Below are 18,838 nucleotides of genomic sequence, written 5' to 3' on the forward strand. Positions count from 1 at the left end.
ATCTATGATGTTTCAGAAATTCGATTCTCAAATAATTTTGTCCGTGAAATTCGTTTCGGTCAGTTCATTGTTATGATTTCACATTTTAATAAAATAAATTAACATTGTACACAACATAACCAATGACGAATCCGGCAATACAAACGTTAGAAACCGCTTCGCAAATATTTTTGGTAATTCGCATTTTAACCTATAAAATATAAAAGTAAATAACCCTTAAGACATTGACAGCTCAATGCCAATTTTAAAAATATAATAAAATTATAAATGATACAAAAAAATAGTGCTGTTATATATGTTTTTTATTATTTAAGGCTCCTCCGAGTTTAGTGTCTGCTGAGCAACGCCGTGAAGCGGAGTCTATCATCTTAGACTTTCGAAAAATCAAATCTCCATATCAACTATGCAAAGAAATATTGGAAACGTCCTCCTCCGAATATGTAATTTTCGAAGCTGTTGGCCTATTGAAAACCGCTTTGATAAAAGAATGGGCGGACCTGAGTGATTCAGATATCTTGTCTTTGAGGAATTATTTGATGGAGTATGTGCTCCATAGGCAAATTCCTTCTTTTGTACGAGAAAAAATACTACAGGTTTGTGGGTTTATTTTTATAAAGAAAATGGAAACGCGAACATCTATACCTGATCTTTGTATGTTGCTTTACATATTCTTCTATACCTCGACCCTTGAACCAGGGCCCTTTAGATGTGTTTGTTCAGATGTTAGTAATTGCGTAATTATTAAAACACCGTGCTACAGAGTGGTCATGACACTTTTCCCGTGTTACATATACAGAAACATGCGATTATGGATAAAAATTTACCCATTTATTCTGCCCTCTGCTATCCTCTCTAGTAGCAGGGTGTTTTCACACTGGAATAAAATAAAAATAACTGCCAAATATACAATGTATCCCGGGCTCATGTGAACGGCTGTTGTCGTATTAAAATACATAAAAAAATATCGACAAAAAACTAAAAGGGTGGTTCTATCTATCATAAGTAAAATGTTATAAATTAAAAAAAAAATTAGTTGTATTTCTTACACTCTTTTGAGAAACAGACTTCCCGACATAAATGGGAGGTCTCCCTCTCAGGCAGGGTCAAAAGATAAAACTAGAAGGTAGGATCACGACTCCACCGACCACAAGTCAACCTCAAAGGAGTGGAGGGGTTCCTACTACCCCCACCACTCGAGATACTGTGTCGCCTGCAGGTCCTGTAAATAGGCGCGCACCCTCCGTTTTGCTATTTTGCCTATTTTTTTTCCTTTTATATGGGGGTTGCATTATTTTTTACCTTGCATCATTTTTTATTTATTTTATTTGCAAAATAAACACTCGGATTGCTACGACTAATAACCTAGCTGAGCTTCTGAACTGTAATGATACCCGAAGAGAGACTGTTCGATTCATTACAGGGACGATCAAGCAGGCTAAGTTATTCAATGGTGGTATCTAGCTCCTTTTGTTTTTTGTGTCCAACTTTTACGATTTTTTATTTTTTATTATTTGTTAATGTAATATTTCTAGAATTATTTTGTTTATTCTGATTCTGCTTTATTTTTATTATTGTAAGTCTACGGTGAAAAATGTTGAAGTCAACGGAATATAATTTAAAGATAAATGTATTCGATAAAACCTTGCACATAACAAAAGCAAGGTACAAATAATTCGCAACTACAAAAAAAATAAAAATTTTTACCTTGCTTATAATATACAAGGTTTATATTTCAAAAAGAGGATTTTTCTGCTATTATATTACATTATTTTAGCTAAACTGTTGGAATCAGGAAGGATATTCTAATGTGGGCCAATCAGGTACTTCTCAGCATTTGCTCATGTGAAGAGGAAACCACTTAAAACTCTTCAGGAGAAGCCGGCCTGTTGACAGTTGTCAACCGGCCTTCCATTCCACTAGAAGAGTGTTCGGCATTTTGTTCCCTACTTTGGTTTATTTTACCGATTGCGTGCACTATATTGATCATTTATGATGCTACCTCTCATGTGAGTTCTTTATTACCTATCACTAATGGGATGTCGCGAAGATTTTCACCCTGGCTTCTGCATCGCGCCTCCAGCTGTTGTCTTTGAAAGCTGAAAAAGGGGCAATGGATCAACAGGTGAGGGACATCTTGAGGAGTTTCATAGTCGCATGGGCAGCTGTCGATCTCGGAGAGCTTGAAGCAATGCAGGTAGCTCATGAACCCACCGTGACCCTTGAGAATCTGGGTGAGCTCGTAGCCAGCTTTCTGCATTCTCCTGAAATCATAGGCAAGGAAAATTGTAGGGAAAAACATTTTAGTAAAACTTCCGGTAGGTTCACTCAAATAACGATCGTCCCAGAGTTGAAGGGTTCTGATTCTTATTTTCCTTTTGGCAAAGCTGAGCAAGAAATCGGTGAAATTGGGGAATGTCTTCTTGAGCGTAGCTTCCCGAGCCTTTTCGTCAGCCTTTTCGTTGCCAAGGATTCCGCAGTGTCCCCTTATCCAGCCAAAGTACACGTCCTGGTGTCTGCATCGTAGCTTCTGGATATCTGATGTGATGTCCATTACAATAGGGTTGACTGAGTTTCGGTTAGTTATTGCATGGACGCCATATTTGCAATCGGTCAGGATGGTTATTTTCTTCCATCTGTTTGGTGGCTTCTTCAAAACATAGACCAGGGCTTCTCTGATAGCAAACAGTTCCACCTGAAAAACGGAGCAGAAAATGCCAAGTTTCAACTTTCTCAATGGTAGCTCTCTGACGCCATCGTAGGGTACAAAAGCTGCACCTACTTTGCCGTCTAAGAGACTGCCATCTGTGAAGATCCTCAACTCTTCCCGCGCCATCTCAGGCAAAACTTGATCATCGTAGCCACGATCTATCGGAAAGCGCTCCGCTGAATGTGGAAGTGAGAAATAGTCTCACACTCTCTGATAAAATCTGTCCTGCGACAAGTCTTGCAAGGTGAGGCTCTTCTTCACCTCATATGCATCTGCAAGCTCCCTGATCCTCAGATCGAGTGGCATGAATCCACTCAAAACCTGTGCTGATACCAGAGATTTTCCTGTATCCCTTGCATGACCTGATGGCTATTTGTCGTTGAATGGAGTTCAGTTTTTTCCCGTTGACTTTCTTGTTGACTGCATCCACCCACACGCTTGAGGCGTATGTGATCAGAGGCTCTACAGCGCCTACGTATATTTGCTGCATAACCTCCGGCGAATGACCCTCACTTTTTTCCATTGAGCTGGAAAGTGGTTCACTCTGAGACATGTGTTATACAAACCCAGCACAAGCGACCTATCCACGTTGAAGAAGTGAAGGCAGATGTCCGCGGTGAAATGGTCTTCACCGGGCGCCTTTTCTGGATTAATATTTGATATTATATCCTCAATCTCCTCCACCGTAAATATCGGGTCGTTATCTGTGTAGGGTATGATTTCTGCTATCCGCCTGATGTTAATTTGCTCGCGAGTCTCTCACTGTGTATTGTCGTCCTGTCATTTCGCCTATTGCCACGACGCACGTAACATTGACATTTTAATTTTATGGTTAATTATAATAATTTTTTATAATCTCTTCGGTATCGCTGAGGACAGGCCCGAAAAAGGGAACCTTTCTTCTTTATTGAGGGTTCAGCACTCAGCTAACAGATACTGGTGTTCTTAGCTAATTTTATACTGTGTATACAAGTCTGCGCTTCCAGAACTAAACCTTTAGATTTTATTGAAATATGGTAATAAAAAAATCTTATTCTATTTTTATTGCAATGTTTAGCAAAAACTCTAAAAACAGCATTTATTTTTGGAAAAATAAAATATGGTTGTAAAAATTTCCAGTAATTTTTTTATAAAAATTAAATGCTGACTTAATTTTAAATGCTTAAGGTCGTATTTTTTGGAATCAATGTGGCAATATTTAGTGTTTAATGATGGCAATGGTAATTAACAAAAGTAATAGCATCTTTGGTAAGGGAGTCAACAGATTAATTCCCTGGAATGCCAAGCAAAAACTACTTGTATTTCCACCTAAAATCTTGTAATTATAAAAATAATATGATAAAAGACTAATAAGCTTACAATAGTAAACAAGTTAATTAAGCACATCACACTAATCAAGGAAATTAAAATGAATAAAAGTTTTCAATTTTTCAAAAACAAGTCCTTTGTTTAATGTTTATACTTTAGTCGATATCTCTTCTCTTTATTTGCATAGATATCAGCGTATAGAAAAGTTTCCCGAGAAAAATGTGTCATGACTAGTTTGAGGGTGTTGTAATCCAGCATCCCTGCTAGAAGTGATGATGGATACAAGAATCTTAGATGAGTTTGATAAATAAATACATAAATCTCGTTGGTTTCCAGCTGATGGCCATCATGGTGAAGCGGCTGAGTCTCCATGACGGGGGCTGCGAGAGGCGCCGCTACATGGAGCAGGCTCGTGCCCTAGTGGGGACGGGACCCGGGAGGCCCGAAGCCCTACTAGGAGCCGCCCTGTTACAGGCCCTTCTTCTGGAGCACTCTGTCACCGTGCGTTCGGCCGACCCCGGCCTCCCCTGGCCTCAGCACTTCAAGATCAAGAAGCAGTTTGAAGCCGCCGAACTCAAGACAATATTCACATTTGTCATCAAGGTAATGTCTAAATCTCGGCTACACTCCTTATTTAATGATTTTCTAAAACCCACCTGCCTATAAATACATACTTATGCACAGTGATAATTGTGAATTTTCATGCTGCAAAAGAGAAAAAATACTTTATGAAATTGATGATACTGAGCTTCCATTTGTAGCCGAAAGCTGAGTCGTTGAACAGATCTAAGTCATACACCCTCGTATTTTGACTAAATTCTAATTGTTCTTAAGTCAACTGCTTTAAATATTTAGGTACTCAAATTACCAACGATAACAATTATTATAGTGCAGAGATGAGAGCACAGCTATTGGCAGCAAACAGATGTTATTACGGCTTATTAAAGTACCTGGGATCCAAATTGCTCTTTAGAAAAACTAAGACCATTATTCACAAATCTATCATCAGACCGGTCATTGCATATAGTGCCGAATGCTGGGTTATGACCAAAAGAGGTGAAAATAATATTATGTTATTAGTATTTGAAAAAAAATATTAATGAAGAAATTTTGTGTAAACCAAAATGGAGTGTGGAGAAAACGGTTTAATCAAGATTTAGAGGCACCGTATGGTGAACTCAGCGTTGTACAATTCATAAAAACAAGATTACAATTAGCCTGACAAACTAGAGAAGAGCCGCAGGGTGCAGGAAGGAATGGAGACAGAATCTGGAGGAGGCCAGGGCCCGCAACGGAATGTAGCCCCACCGATGATGACTAATTATTGTTTTTCATAATGGGGGATAATGTATAAGTACAGTCCATTCAAATCTTTAATAGCCTTTGCTCATAGTGCGGCAGAAAGTTTTTAAATAAAATAATCTAGTATTAAAAAAAAAACATTCACCGACATTACTTGGCAGGCTCTGACATAGTAATATAAACTATGATTATTAAAACTAGGTCTTGGAGGAGTTGGAATCGAGCGGAGCGGCCGGTGCTCCGAGCGGGCAGCCGCTGACGGAGCGCCTGCTGCTAGTGGCCGAGGCTGCGCTGTGCTGGGGGCACGTGTCTCCGCTGCTGCACCGCCGCCTCGTGGGTGTGTTCGAGGCGATGTATGAGAGCGACGCGCCGCCCGCTCTGCGCCGCGCCGCGGGTTGGCGCGCCGCGCTGGCGGATGCACGCCTGCCGCTGGTGCTGGGCGCGCTGGCGGCGCGGGGCGGCGGCGCGCGCCGGCCCGCTCTGGCGTGCCTGGGCCAGCTGGCCAGCCTGAGCGGTGCCGCGCTGCCCGACGCGGCGCGCCCCGAGCACGCTTTACGCGTAGCTCGTTCCCTGCTCCCCCTGTTGTCGGATGGTACTACACAGGTAACTTATTCTCTCCCGAGCACTGAACTTCTTGATACCTACAAGTTATTCATTGTAATTGTTATTAAGAAACTTCTTGAACTCATTGTAATTTATTATAGAAATAAAAGACGAGTGATACTTAGGTAAAAATTGTTTTTATTCGTAGTAATTTTAGGATAAATGTTAAAACTAAAATTTTGTTTAATATGTATTAAGAGCATGTTTCAAAAACATGTTAAATATTTCTTTTGACACCGGACACCCCCAGTGAGGGAACATTTTTTTAAATTAAAAAAGTCAATACAAAAATCGCCAAAGAATAAATGCAATCGATTTCAAGGAAATTAGACAATGGTCGCTGCAACTTTCAGTAACAACTTTATAAATAAATATAGATTTATTTATAATACAAACAGATGTACAGGTTAAATGATTATAAATAGAAAATATAAAAAGTGTACACATAAAAATATATAATTAATTGATCAGAGTCGATACTGCTGGTTGGGCTATTGTAAATGTCTCCCAAGAGTATTAACCATGCTCGGCTACTTTACAAGGCATCAGGATTTCAACCTCAGTTCATCAGGGATTTGGATCTGACTTGGAATCCAACCTCATGCATTTATTCGTAGTTTACTTTACAGTTTTTTACGTTTTTTTTTACAATATTTCTGTATACTAAACTAAAAATCATTTTTTTTAAAGTTATGACTATTTTATTGGATGTGCGATATACGATTCCCATGTATGTATTTTCATTTGAAGAATTTTCAAAACTTAAGTCACATTGTAACCATTCTGTATTGTGAGTGTTGTATACATAGTAATAATCTAATAATGTACAACAGGTCGCATCAGCTGCTCCGGCTCTTCGATTACTGGTATTGCATAATACTAAGGAGCTGTTGGCCCTACCTCCACACGACTTGGATCACCTGCTACGTGCCATAGTAGAGTATACTGTGAAACTCGTGGACATGAGTGTTTACGAAGAAGTGGTGAGATAATATTTTTTGTCATTTAAATAGGATTAAACAATATCCAAAATACACCGATATATATTTTTTGGGGATATTATTTTTTTTTTCTTGATAGAGACATACAAAATCAGAATAAAAACACACAAAAAAACACACTACCATAATCAATGTCTGGTCTCTAGGGTGAGTTGGCTGAAGACAATAGTGCCGCATGCAAGGACGGTCTGGAGGCCGCACTGGAAGGCTGGGTGGGGCTTCTGCACGGCGCTGCGCCCCCCACAGAGGAGCCCCCGCCTGCCTCCGTGCCACCCACAATACTGCATGGCTCTACGCACTTGTTCCAAGCCATGCTTCGAGTGCGCCTGGCGCCGCCCGATGGCACCAGGTTAGAATTTACACAAACTTATATAAATGTGTGATAGGTTAAACAGCCTGTAAAGTAATGCAGACTACAATTGTCAAATAAATAAGTATATTATGGGGACCTGACAAAAAATTATTGTCCCAACGCAGCTATATTATCATTCCCCTTTCCACATCCAGCGGCGCATAGGGCACTGAATCGGTAAACCAAATGCAGCGTATTTCAATCATCTGTTTTTCATAAAGGTAATGTGAGCAGTCTTCAGATCAGGCGGATAAACAATAAAATACTTAAAACATTGATAACAGCGACTGAAAATCTACACACCTATTCACTTGTAAGAGTTCACTACTTAGATGATTTATTAAAACAGGGTGTACATTAGGGTGTCCCAGAAAAATTAAAGTTTTATTTTTTCAATGCATACCCTCTAATTTTGTTTGAATGATGTCAAAACACTTATAAATAAAATTTCACGTAAATTGAATCACGGTAACCCGTGCCGACTTGCATTGGAACTTGTCAGAACTTGCATAGCACGGCGCGCGCGAACTAAGTGTTAATGTGCTTGTTATATCGTGTTTGTTTTTATTAGTGAACGGATTGTTTTCGTTGTGTCAACATGTCTGTGGAGTTACGCAGTTCTAAAAAGGAAATATTTTTGGTTGGGGATATAAAACATCAAATTACAGGTTCTAAACTTCCCTCTAATGGACAAGTGCTGGCGGTTTTATTTTATAATATTCGCAAAGTCAATTTAAGCGTCAATGAAAGTGCAAATATTACTATTCGTGAGTGCATTATTTATTGGGAAAAGGCACGTATACCAACTAAATCTTTACCTAACTGCGTTAAGAAACTTATACCAAGATTGGAGAAATTTGCAAAAAGATGCAAACAAAACTTAAGATGTGTTTGAGCAGCGTCGACAAGAGTTTGTTACAAATACAAAAAAAATGTTTGATATTGCACATGCCGATGCGCTTTAATTAATAAAGATAAATGAAGATAAGATTTTCTTACAAAAGCAGAGAGAGCCAGGACGACCCGGTCATTTAGCTGGAGTGGACAAAAAATTGACAGAAAAGGAGGAAAAGGCGAGTCTTAGAAATATCCAGGAGCGAAAGCGGCTGGCCACTTATTTGGCATCCATAACACCCTTTACGTCTTCTCATGAGCCATTACAAGAAACTTCATCTTCTGATTCTGAAGTAACGGACTTACAAGAAGATTTGTCCATTCCAATTGAGAGGAAACAGCCCGATACTATTAAAACTTCTGTGACGAAAAATTTTGTTACTCCGAAACTGGTGGCGGCATTAGACAGGTGTCAGTTAAGTATGAGAGATTCTGTCTTTATTATTGAAGCAACTATTGAAGCACTTGGCCACAACACTGACGAATTTCCTATAAGCAAGTCCTCCATCCAAAGAATTCATACAGAAAAGCGAAAACAGCGCGCAGAAGCTATAAAACTTAATTTTCAAAACGATGTACCAGATACTGTAACTGTCCACTGGGATGGAAAACTGTTGCTGGCTTTAGATGTACGCAAATCTAAAGAGGAACGTCTACCAATCAATATTTCATTCGATAATAAAGAACAACTTATTGCTGTGCCAAAATTAGAAAGCTCATTGGGACGGAGCGAACAGGCACAAGCAGTTTGGAATGCTATTGTTGACTGGAATCTTGAAGATAAAGCACAGATCCTCTGTTGTGATACTACTGTTTCTAACACAGGCCGAATTAATGGTGCATGTGTGCTTCTCGAACAGAAATTGAACAGAGAAATGTTGATTTTTGCTTGCCGCCATCACATCTACGAATTGGTACTAAAAGCTGTGTTCGAGGCCAAAATCAGCCAAGTCACTACAAGTCCTGATATCCCTTTATTCAAAAATTTTCTATTAAACAGGAAAAACATCAATGTAGAGAAGATACAAAGCCACAAAGAAACGCTATTACGTCTGAACGATTCTAAAATTGATGAACTTTTAGAGTATTACAGAACTGAATTGACCAAAGAAATTGTAAGAGATGACTATCGAGAGTTAATAGAGCTCTGCATAATATTTCTTGGCGGAGATAAAGTGAATGAATTTAAAATTCGGCCTCCAGGCGCCATGCGCCAAGCAAGATGGATGGCGAGAGCTATTTATTCATTAAAAACATTGTTGTTTAGTTCTCAATTCAAAATGTCAAATAAGGACAAAATAGCTCTATTAGACGTCTGCCTGTTTATCGCGACATCCTATGCCTTGGCTGCAATGCACTTTAGCGGTAAAAGCGCCCTACCAGGACTTGTGCTTTTTGAAGGCTGTAAAGGCATACGAAATGGTCGACAAAACTATATCAAAAGCGGCTATACAGAAGTTTTGCCAGCATTTGTGGTATTTAGCAGAAGAAGTGTCTATCTTGTCTCTATTTGACGATGATATTAACCAAGAAAGTAAGGTAAAAATAGTTGCTAATTTGGCCAAAGAAAATCCATCGGTCCACAATAAACGCTACATTCCATCGAGAGAAGAACTTAGCGGGCCTCTTTTCGAAAAAAACATCGATGAATTTGTTTTCATGAACAGCAGATCCTTTTTCAGGCGACTCAAAATTGATGACAGTTCTTTCATGGAGTGTCCTATTTTGTGGCCTGCTAATGCTTCGTTTCAACGCGCTAAAATGAAGGTGCAGTCACTGAAAGCAGTTAATGATACGGCTGAAAGAGCTGTTAAGTTGATGCAAGACTTTCATGGCTTAATCACAGTGGACGAGGAACAAAAACAATATTTATTACGTTGCGTACAAGAACACAGAAAAGTATATCCTGACTGTAAAAAACAAACCTTAAAAAGAAAATTTAATTAATAATGTCCTTTAAATAATTAATATGTATAATACATAATAAATATGATACAATAATCAAAGTACCATTGTTTTATTTACAAAATAAATATTAAGTTAAAATATTCCCCTATGGTTTCCATACAAACTTTTATATTCAAAGTTTGACATCAAGTCGGGTTATCGCTATCCGATTTCAATAATATTTATTATTTCAGTTATTAAGGTCAAATGGAACAAAATAAGAGGGTATGCGTGTCTCAATCTGTAAAAAAAAATTGCCCTTATAGTCTGGGACACCCTAGTGTACATGTTCCATAAATCATACCACTAATAAATAAATCGTTTTGGTTACATTGGTAAGTTAATCACTATTTTGTTTTATAGGTTGAGTGGAGCAGAAAATGAGGCTGAGGTAGAAGAAGAAGGCTCAGATTTAGAAAAATATGACTCCATGCTACAACTAGCTGGCGCCCTTGGTCGCGCTTCTCCTGAGCACACTCTCCCCTTGCTGTGTGGGATACTGGAGAATAGAAGCGCCAGGTTATTATCTCAAATAGTAAAATTATCTAAACCAGTGATGGGTAATCCTTTTTAGCTCGGCGTGTGATAATTTTTGTAGCCTTATAAGAACATTTTTTTAATTATCGGCGGCCTCCGTGGTGTAGTGGTCAAGACGCTTGACTCACGCACGGAAGGTTCCGGGTTCGATTCCCGGTGAGAACACAAATATTAAAATGTGATTTTTCTCAAGCCTGGGTGCTCTGTGATGTAATTCACCACTGTAATTAGGCCTCCTGGCCTGTTGTGGTGCAAAAAAAAAAACGTCTATCCTGGCATACATTCCTAGCTTCTTCCACATTCATACATCTTGTCAATTATTTATGTTCAAAGCATTAACTTTGTGGTCAAACATTTTAATTAATGTTAGTAAATATTAACACATTCTGCAATATATCACTGAATATCATTAACCTAATTTTAGTGCATGTTAGGACATGGTGGTGTTTGCATCTCCTTTAACTCGCGTGTAATTAATGTATTTTTTTCATAAAAACCATATATACTATGGTGATGGTAAAGGTGAAAGTGTATTTTAGTATTTGCATGTTGGTGTAGTGAGTGTCCCGATGAAGAGACGGGTACGTCTCGAAACCGGTAGACACAAAATACTAATATTTACTAACATTAATGAAACATTTTTTGTTTTTGTACCATTCGTTTATTAAAATAAATAAATATAAAACCACTATACCTTGATAAAGTTAGTTAATTATACCTTGATAAAGAAGCATGTGTAGCTTTAAAACCAGTCGGTAGAAGAAAAAAAATTGTGGTTAAAAATAAAGTTTTATATTTATTTTATTATTATGAATAACTACAAAGTTAGTGCTTCAAATATAAATTTTATTTTACATTACTTATTATTATTATTATTATTATTAAAAGGCTAAAACAAATAATTATTTACATTAGTGGTTTTTTTGTTGTTGAATTGCATTTGCCAAATCTTCAATCGAAAGTTGGTATTTTGTACATTTTAAACACAATCAAGCGTTACAAACTTCATCAGTCATTCTTTTTTTAATTTGATTTAATATTATTCGACGTTGAGAAAGGTCTCACAAAAGTACTTTGAAGGAAATCTTGCGAGTAAATTCATCGCTAGATTTTAGTAAACGATGCGTGTTATTCAAAATGTCGTGACGTGTCCATTCTGTCAAGCGTGTCATCGTGTAATTTCATGTATTTAATATATATCATTAATTTCTCCCTATTTGAATTATTTTTTAATTGATATAATAGTCCTGAAAATATCGAGAAAGTGATTAATCTGGTCGCTAGTTGATCAAAACTGGTGGCTAAAGTTCATAACTCAATTTCAAATTATTTATTTAATTATTATGTTTTTTTCTGAAATAAAATGTTTCTGAAATGGCTGTTTTTTTTGTAGAATGCATGAACTTCTCCAGTCTGATGAGGAAAGTCCGATATTGTACAATGTGTATGAAGATCTTCACTGGACACTCATGTTTGCAGGTCAGTAAAGGATTTTTGTTTCTTTATTATGTTGTGACTTATTTTTCCGTATTAATATATTTTAGCATTGTTTCACTTAATGAATTAAAAATGTTTTATTTTCTGTATATACATATTATAAATTTGAGCTTGTAACTGGACTCTACTATGATCATGTTAAATTACTTCGCAGATTGAATTAGTAAAATTGCTTGTATTTAAAATGAAATTAATTAGGAATTATTCATGTAATAAATGTATATAACATATACATAATTAAATAGATATGTTATAAGCGTAAAGAATGTGGCATTTCATTTTGTGAATAATTGCCTTGAGCGCCTTTATTCTCTAACGGACTTTCATCATGATCAGACACAAATGTGCAGAAATATGAGAAAATGCTTCAATTGCACTGCAACTGTGAGAAACAAAACAGATATTTCGTTATATTAGTAAATATAATCCAATTTATGGAATAAGTAGTTATATTTCTTAGTACATTTTGAAAAATGTTGACAGCTGCCAGTTAGCGTTGTATTTATGGTAACGAGTTACACATAAATAAATATGAAATATGTATATCTCTTTCTAACATGAAGCTTTCTAGCATATGTATTGTGATTTGCTACATATTTCTTTTTTTATATATTTTAATTGCTGAGAGCAATGTAATATTTCGTCGCCATTCAGGCAAATGTCACTAGCCCTAAAAATTACAATTTTGAGTTGAATATGCAATTCTAATACGAAGCGTAAAATTATGTTCTTCAAGAGGCAAACATCACCAAGGTAACTTCGCTAGAAAAAAGTTTTGTAAATCCAAATAATTTGTTTTTCATTGTGTGACTTTTAATAAAATCCCAACAAGCGTAAATCACTAAAGGCACATTGAATTTATTGCAATACAAACTTCTATGATTTAAAATGTGTTTTCTTGTGACCTTTTTTAATGCAGTTGTTATTTTATTAAACACTTTATATACATATAAGGGCGGGCATATTGCCTTAAGGCAACTTCTTGTTATGTTACCAATACTAATATAATTACTTAACACTTTTTCTTTTAAATATTTGTTTTGCTCGGTGGTTTTTTAATGGTTTCTATTTATATGTGTATGTATATATATTATGTTTTTTAAAAAAATATTTAATCATTATGTACTGTGATATGAAATGTATGGTTTTGTTGCGAAAGGTTCATTCAACTAATAATGAAATATTTGGACATCAGGACATGTTCTTACTATGGAGGGAGACGGAGATGGAGAAGGGGAAACTCCGGCCATCCCTGGGGAACTATTGCGCTACACAGCAGGTGCTGCCGGTGACCCGGATGCTTCCATTCGCTTATTGGAGGCTACGGAAACTGCACCAAACCCCGCCGACTTACAGAATGCGCACCAAGTTGTCAGGTACACAGTTTTTAATTACAAAATAATGAAAAATTCTATTACATTTTTAATGAACATTGGTTCTCAAACTGACGTTGAATCAACAAAGTTTATGAAGCATGTCTTACGATACTTCCGTCCTTATGACGAGAGTGGCTTCTAAAAAAAGATAAATGTCAGCAGAATCAAGAAAACATAAAATGCTTCCTGCTTATCTCTATCAATAAGTTTGGCACTAGATATTGTAGTTAAGATATTAAAAATAATATAGTTTATATAAGTTCAATATCACTATCACAGAGCCAAAAAAATCTAAATAAGTTTTTTTGGTGTTTTCAATTGAATGGAGCGACTGCATTGATTGGTAAATTTGAATTTCAAAATTGGCTAATAGACTACTTGCATTCTATTAAATTCAATACCACGAATGAATCCTCCCTACTAAAGAAGCGAAACAATACCGCGTATATCCCTAAATCCAATACAGCTGATGAGACGTACTCGATTTGTGTAAAGGCAATACAGCGAATAAGCCATACGTAACTGCCAGTTTAACTGTCACAATTAAATAGGTGCGAAGGTTTTCACGGTCACTGTTATCAATATGTTTCCTTTTTGGGTGATACCATGTGTGTTGGATTTTTTCCGACGTTTCGGCTACCATTGCAGGAGCCATCTTCAGGGTAAACTGAGTTCACTCAGAATTACAACTACACATTCAGAGTCACAATTAACTTCGCATAGACGCATACGATAGTAAAAATTGATTTTCTAATATAAATCAACAACACAAAATAAACTGTTTTTAAATTTATTTTTTATAATTTTTTTATACAAAATTGCAAGGTTTTTTGTCCCTCTTGAACAGTTTGACAAATGGTTCATCCGCGGTATTGAACTTATATGGATGATATAACTCATTTTATGTAAAATTGGAGATGCCACTTTCTTCACAACGACAGGATATATAAGTATAATATGTATGTATTCAATCAAATTATGTAGTTCAATTTATAGAAATATATTGAACGGGAATTTTTGTACATGTAGACATAGTAAAGCTGCTATGAATATTTGTATGCAACTTTATATGTCAAATTGTTTTTGTTGACTAACTACTTTATTTTGTAAGCTGTTATAATAATTAGAATTTTTAATTTTTTGTATTGGTAGTAAATTATTATTTTTATTTTATTTTATTTAATTTTATTTAATTTTATTTGATTTGGGATTTTCACAGCTATTACATAAACAAAATAAGTAGAAAAATATTAACAATACTTAAGCCAATTAAAAAAATCCACTGTAAATCTAATGACACATAATATATAAGAAAAGAGTTAACGTAATTGTATGTGTGTGACGTTTGTATTCATGTGTATGTTAATGTGTGTATGCGTAAATGAATGAAGGAGGGGTGCGTGTGTGTGGGTGCGTAAGTATAAAAGCTATTGTACTATTTATTTTTGTCAAACATAGCCGTACTCGGGCGCTTAAACTGAATGATGATGATTTTCACATTTGTTTGTTGAACTCCAGATTGACAAGCGGTATGCTGCGGGTGTGCTGGTGGTGCGGCTGGGGCGCGGGGCGCTGGCGCGGCAGTCCGGCGCTGGCAGCCGACTGTCTGTGGCTGGCGCGGCGCCTGCTGCGCGCCTTCTCGCGGCCCGGTGCGCGCTGGCTGCCGCGTGGCGCCGGCGCAGCGGCCGCAGCGGGTGCGGGCGCGTTGCTGCGCGCGCTGCATGCCGACCCGCATGTGGCGCGCCGCGCCGTGGCGCTGCTGCTCACCGTGGCCGCCAACCGCCAGCAGTAAGTTGCATCATTATCCAATACAAATGCACAAAATTGTGGAATATTCAATGACATACAAGGTGTGTTCAGAAAATAATTTTTAAGGAATTTTTAAATTTTGCTGGTTTGGAGAGTCCAATTGTCAATTTGTTTTATTATAAATAAACAAATAAACGAACAAATTATGTTGGTATACATGCCCCTGAAGTATGCTAAAATTTTCAGCTGTATTCATTGTTTACTTTGTCTGTGGCAGCCGCTAAGGTTGGACGTGTTTTTATGAGGTTGGGGATTTTCATTTGTTGAAAAAAATGGATCAAAGTGTGTTAAATGTTAAAAAAAGTTGAAAAACAAAAATGGTTAGTCCGCTTTGAGTAAAAAGAGTTTACGAGTGGTATAAGCGTTTCCAAGATGGCCGTGAAGACGTTGAAGATGACAACCGGCCTGGGCACCTCAGCACATCAACAACCCCATGAAAACGTGGAAAAAGTGAATGGAATGGTTATGAACAATCACCGGATCACAATCAGAGAAGTCGCTGATGATGTTGGCATATTGATTGGCTCATGCCATGAAATTTTTTCAAATGTTTTAGGTATAAAACGCATGGCGTTGAAACTAAGGCTTAATCGTCCCAGTGGAGGCATTCTGGATCGCCGAGCACGCTGAACACATCCAACCTTAGCGGCTACCACAAAGTAAACAATGACTACAGCTGAAAATTTTTGCATACTTCAGGGGCATGTATACCAAAAGTTTTGACAATTGGACTCTCCGAACCCGCGAAATTGCAAAACTCTCGCTATTTTCTAAACACATCGTATAATTAAATAGACAAGTTACTAGCGCTAAGAGATTCGCATTTTAATTCCTGGGCAGTTGCCTTCTTTGCCTTCATTTGAAAAGGGACTTTCATCATGAAAGTTAGTTGTTGGCGTATTTTCACTTTTTCAAAACAAATCTATCCCATTTTTTAGGTTACTAAGACTAAATGTTGAGATCAGCTCTTGTGGCAGCTTATTCCAATCATCAACAACCTTATTGCACAGGAATTGCTTCTGTTAGTTTAGGTTGAATCTAGTTTTTCCCAGCCTGAGTCTGTGACCTCGAAGTCAAGCATCTTCTTTTAGTTTGAACATGGAATCAAAATTTATGGCAGCTATAGTGACTGTTGAGTATTTTATATGGTTCTATCAAATCACACCGTTTTTGTGGTTCCCCCAGCGTTGTGAGACCGAGAGTTTCCAGTCTTGCACATATAGAAGCCGTTTCAGGCTCGGCAACAATTTTGTGGCTCCTCTTTGGGCTGTTTCTATCAAGTTGATATCCACGGGTAGCGGATAACATCCTCATTAGCATCTGATATCGCTCGCAGGATAATGGACCTGGCCAACTTCCCCCTGCTATGGGAGGCGGTGGCGTGGGGCGTGGGGCCGGAAGGCGCGGCAATGGCGGGCGTGGCGCGGCGCGGGCTGGCGCGCGCCGGGGCGCAGGCGCTGGCGCAGCTGCCGCCGCCCGCGCGCGCCGCCCGCCTGCGCGCGCTGCTGCGCCCCGCGGCCGCCGCGCTCGCCAGCGCCCCCGACTCACCCGAGCTGCACCTGGCGCTCGATGTCTACGCGGGCATCGCCGACGGCGTGCAAGTAAGGACATTTACACTATTGTGGGAATGGGGAAGTTCCGTGATTTAAAAAAAATAAATTAATTGTCAGACAAATTGCCAAAATAATTTCATGTAGCTTATTATCATCTCTATGATTTTTTTTGTCGGCCTCGTGATGCAGTGGTCTGCGCGTTTGTTGACTAGAGGTGTCAGGTTCGATTCCCAACATGGTTGATCTAAAATATTTATTTAAAAAAATGTTTTTACACTAGAATATTTCATAATCCCTAGACTGGTACCTGAAGCGTAAGACTATCATCTTATTATCATGTAACAAAAATGATCAAGATACATTGCGATTGGTGTACCAATGCAGTGCCCTATGCACCATTAATTAGCGAAAGGGAATGATGAAAACTTTATTTTCGTTTTTTAATTTTGCAAATCCCCACCGAAACTTCGAAATTTCACCGCCCATGACGTCACGAGTTCAAGTTAGTGAGTGTTTCTGACATTTAAAAGTTCAACCCCGTACAAATTATTTGTACATGCTTAATGTTAAAACGCATTAAATGTCAAAAAACATGGCCACCCTGGATGCTGGAAATCTGTTGCTGACTACCACAATAACATAACAACGCTATAATTTATTGGTTACTATACACGGGGTCATTTAAACCCGTTTGCAAAGTATTTTTTTTTTATTAAAAACTTTTTTATGAATTGTTTCATGCATTTTTAAAAAACTTCACTGTACAAATAAATGCTCTAACTTTTACCATGTTCAAAAAACATTTTTTAAATCTAATTTCCCGTCAGTCGTTTCGCTCGTTACATTTTTTGAGCTATACTTTTTTTTGGATTTGTGAGATATGTATTTGAAACAAGCTGTTGGAGATCTAATGTTTCGAAATAATTCAGAGCCATTTCATGTTGCCAAGAAGTTGTTGCACTATTTCAAGAACATTGATGTTAATCTTTTTTTTTCGCAATAACCCAACAGATATTAATCCTAGGGCTATATATATATATATATATTTGTCATATGTGTGGTTCAGAGCACGTCCCTTTAAGGACGGAATAGGCATCAGATTGCTTCCCATTATATGAGATCCGACTTAACAAATTCACATACGATTCTATTGTCTTTTTTATTTTATGGTCTCAGTCGTTTCTGATCTTTCCCAATGTGGGTAACTAAGAACTTTAAGCGATTGCATATTTGCTTGTACTAATGTGAAAGAATAAGAAATGTTGATATTTATTATAATATTCACATGCAAACTGACAAGTCGAAAGAGAAAGTAGAACTTATATTTTACTTTTATGCAAAAGTTGGCATTGCGTGTCTTCAGACAATTGGATCGGTAATAAGATAGGCGACAATTCCTAGTTGAACGTTGGATCCAGTAGTTGGATCAGAATCGATCGCATGTTTATGGAATGTTTCAATAGATTTATAGCATGAACGCCTTCCGATATACGAATATTACTATCATTTGAATAAATCTGAAGTCTATTCCCAGCCTAATTATGTATATTGTTAAAAAAAAAGAATGTAGTGAATAACGATAAGGAATGTTTAGTCCAGCACGGCAGAGTACGTGTGGGAGTGCCTGTGCGGGTGTCTGGAGGTGTGCGGACGGCTGGCGGCGGGCGGTGGCGCGGCGAGTGACGCACTGCGCGTGTGCGCCGCGGCCGCTGCTCGCCTGCCCGCGCTGCTGGCCGGATCGCCGGCACTGCCCGCGCTGCTACGCGCGCTCACGGCACCGCTGCTGGCGCACGCCGCCCGGCCCGCACCGCCCCCGCCGCGCCACGGCCACTCCGGCGACGAGGACGAGTTCTGTGAGGTGAGACCGCTTATGTTACCTACTACTCTTCAACGGAAATTAAAGTGCTCGGCTAATGTGATTCAGTCAGTACTCGACCTAGTAGCGGGTGAGT

The 18,838-nt window shown here is 38.1% G+C and overlaps 1 protein-coding gene across 1 annotated transcript in view; it reads left to right on the plus strand.

Moving 5' to 3' along the window:
* LOC148276953 (exportin-4-like) overlaps positions 1-18,838 on the plus strand; it is a 26,046-nt gene continuing 7,208 nt past the window's right edge. The window contains exons 1-12 of the mRNA XM_088233539.1: positions 1-173; positions 315-593; positions 4,352-4,618; positions 5,519-5,920; positions 6,754-6,903; positions 7,068-7,270; positions 10,478-10,633; positions 12,045-12,130; positions 13,344-13,524; positions 15,043-15,312; positions 16,670-16,934; positions 18,481-18,744. Of these exons, the coding sequence (XP_088089665.1) occupies positions 123-173; positions 315-593; positions 4,352-4,618; positions 5,519-5,920; positions 6,754-6,903; positions 7,068-7,270; positions 10,478-10,633; positions 12,045-12,130; positions 13,344-13,524; positions 15,043-15,312; positions 16,670-16,934; positions 18,481-18,744 (2,574 nt within the window). The 5' untranslated portion in view covers positions 1-122. The remainder of the gene's footprint in view (positions 174-314; positions 594-4,351; positions 4,619-5,518; positions 5,921-6,753; positions 6,904-7,067; positions 7,271-10,477; positions 10,634-12,044; positions 12,131-13,343; positions 13,525-15,042; positions 15,313-16,669; positions 16,935-18,480; positions 18,745-18,838) is intronic.

Source organism: Micrasema longulum, unplaced genomic scaffold, assembly GCF_059751315.1.
Source record: "Micrasema longulum isolate JH-2025_06_02 unplaced genomic scaffold, ASM5975131v1 h1tg001119l, whole genome shotgun sequence".
NCBI classification, from domain to species: domain Eukaryota; kingdom Metazoa; phylum Arthropoda; class Insecta; order Trichoptera; family Brachycentridae; genus Micrasema; species Micrasema longulum.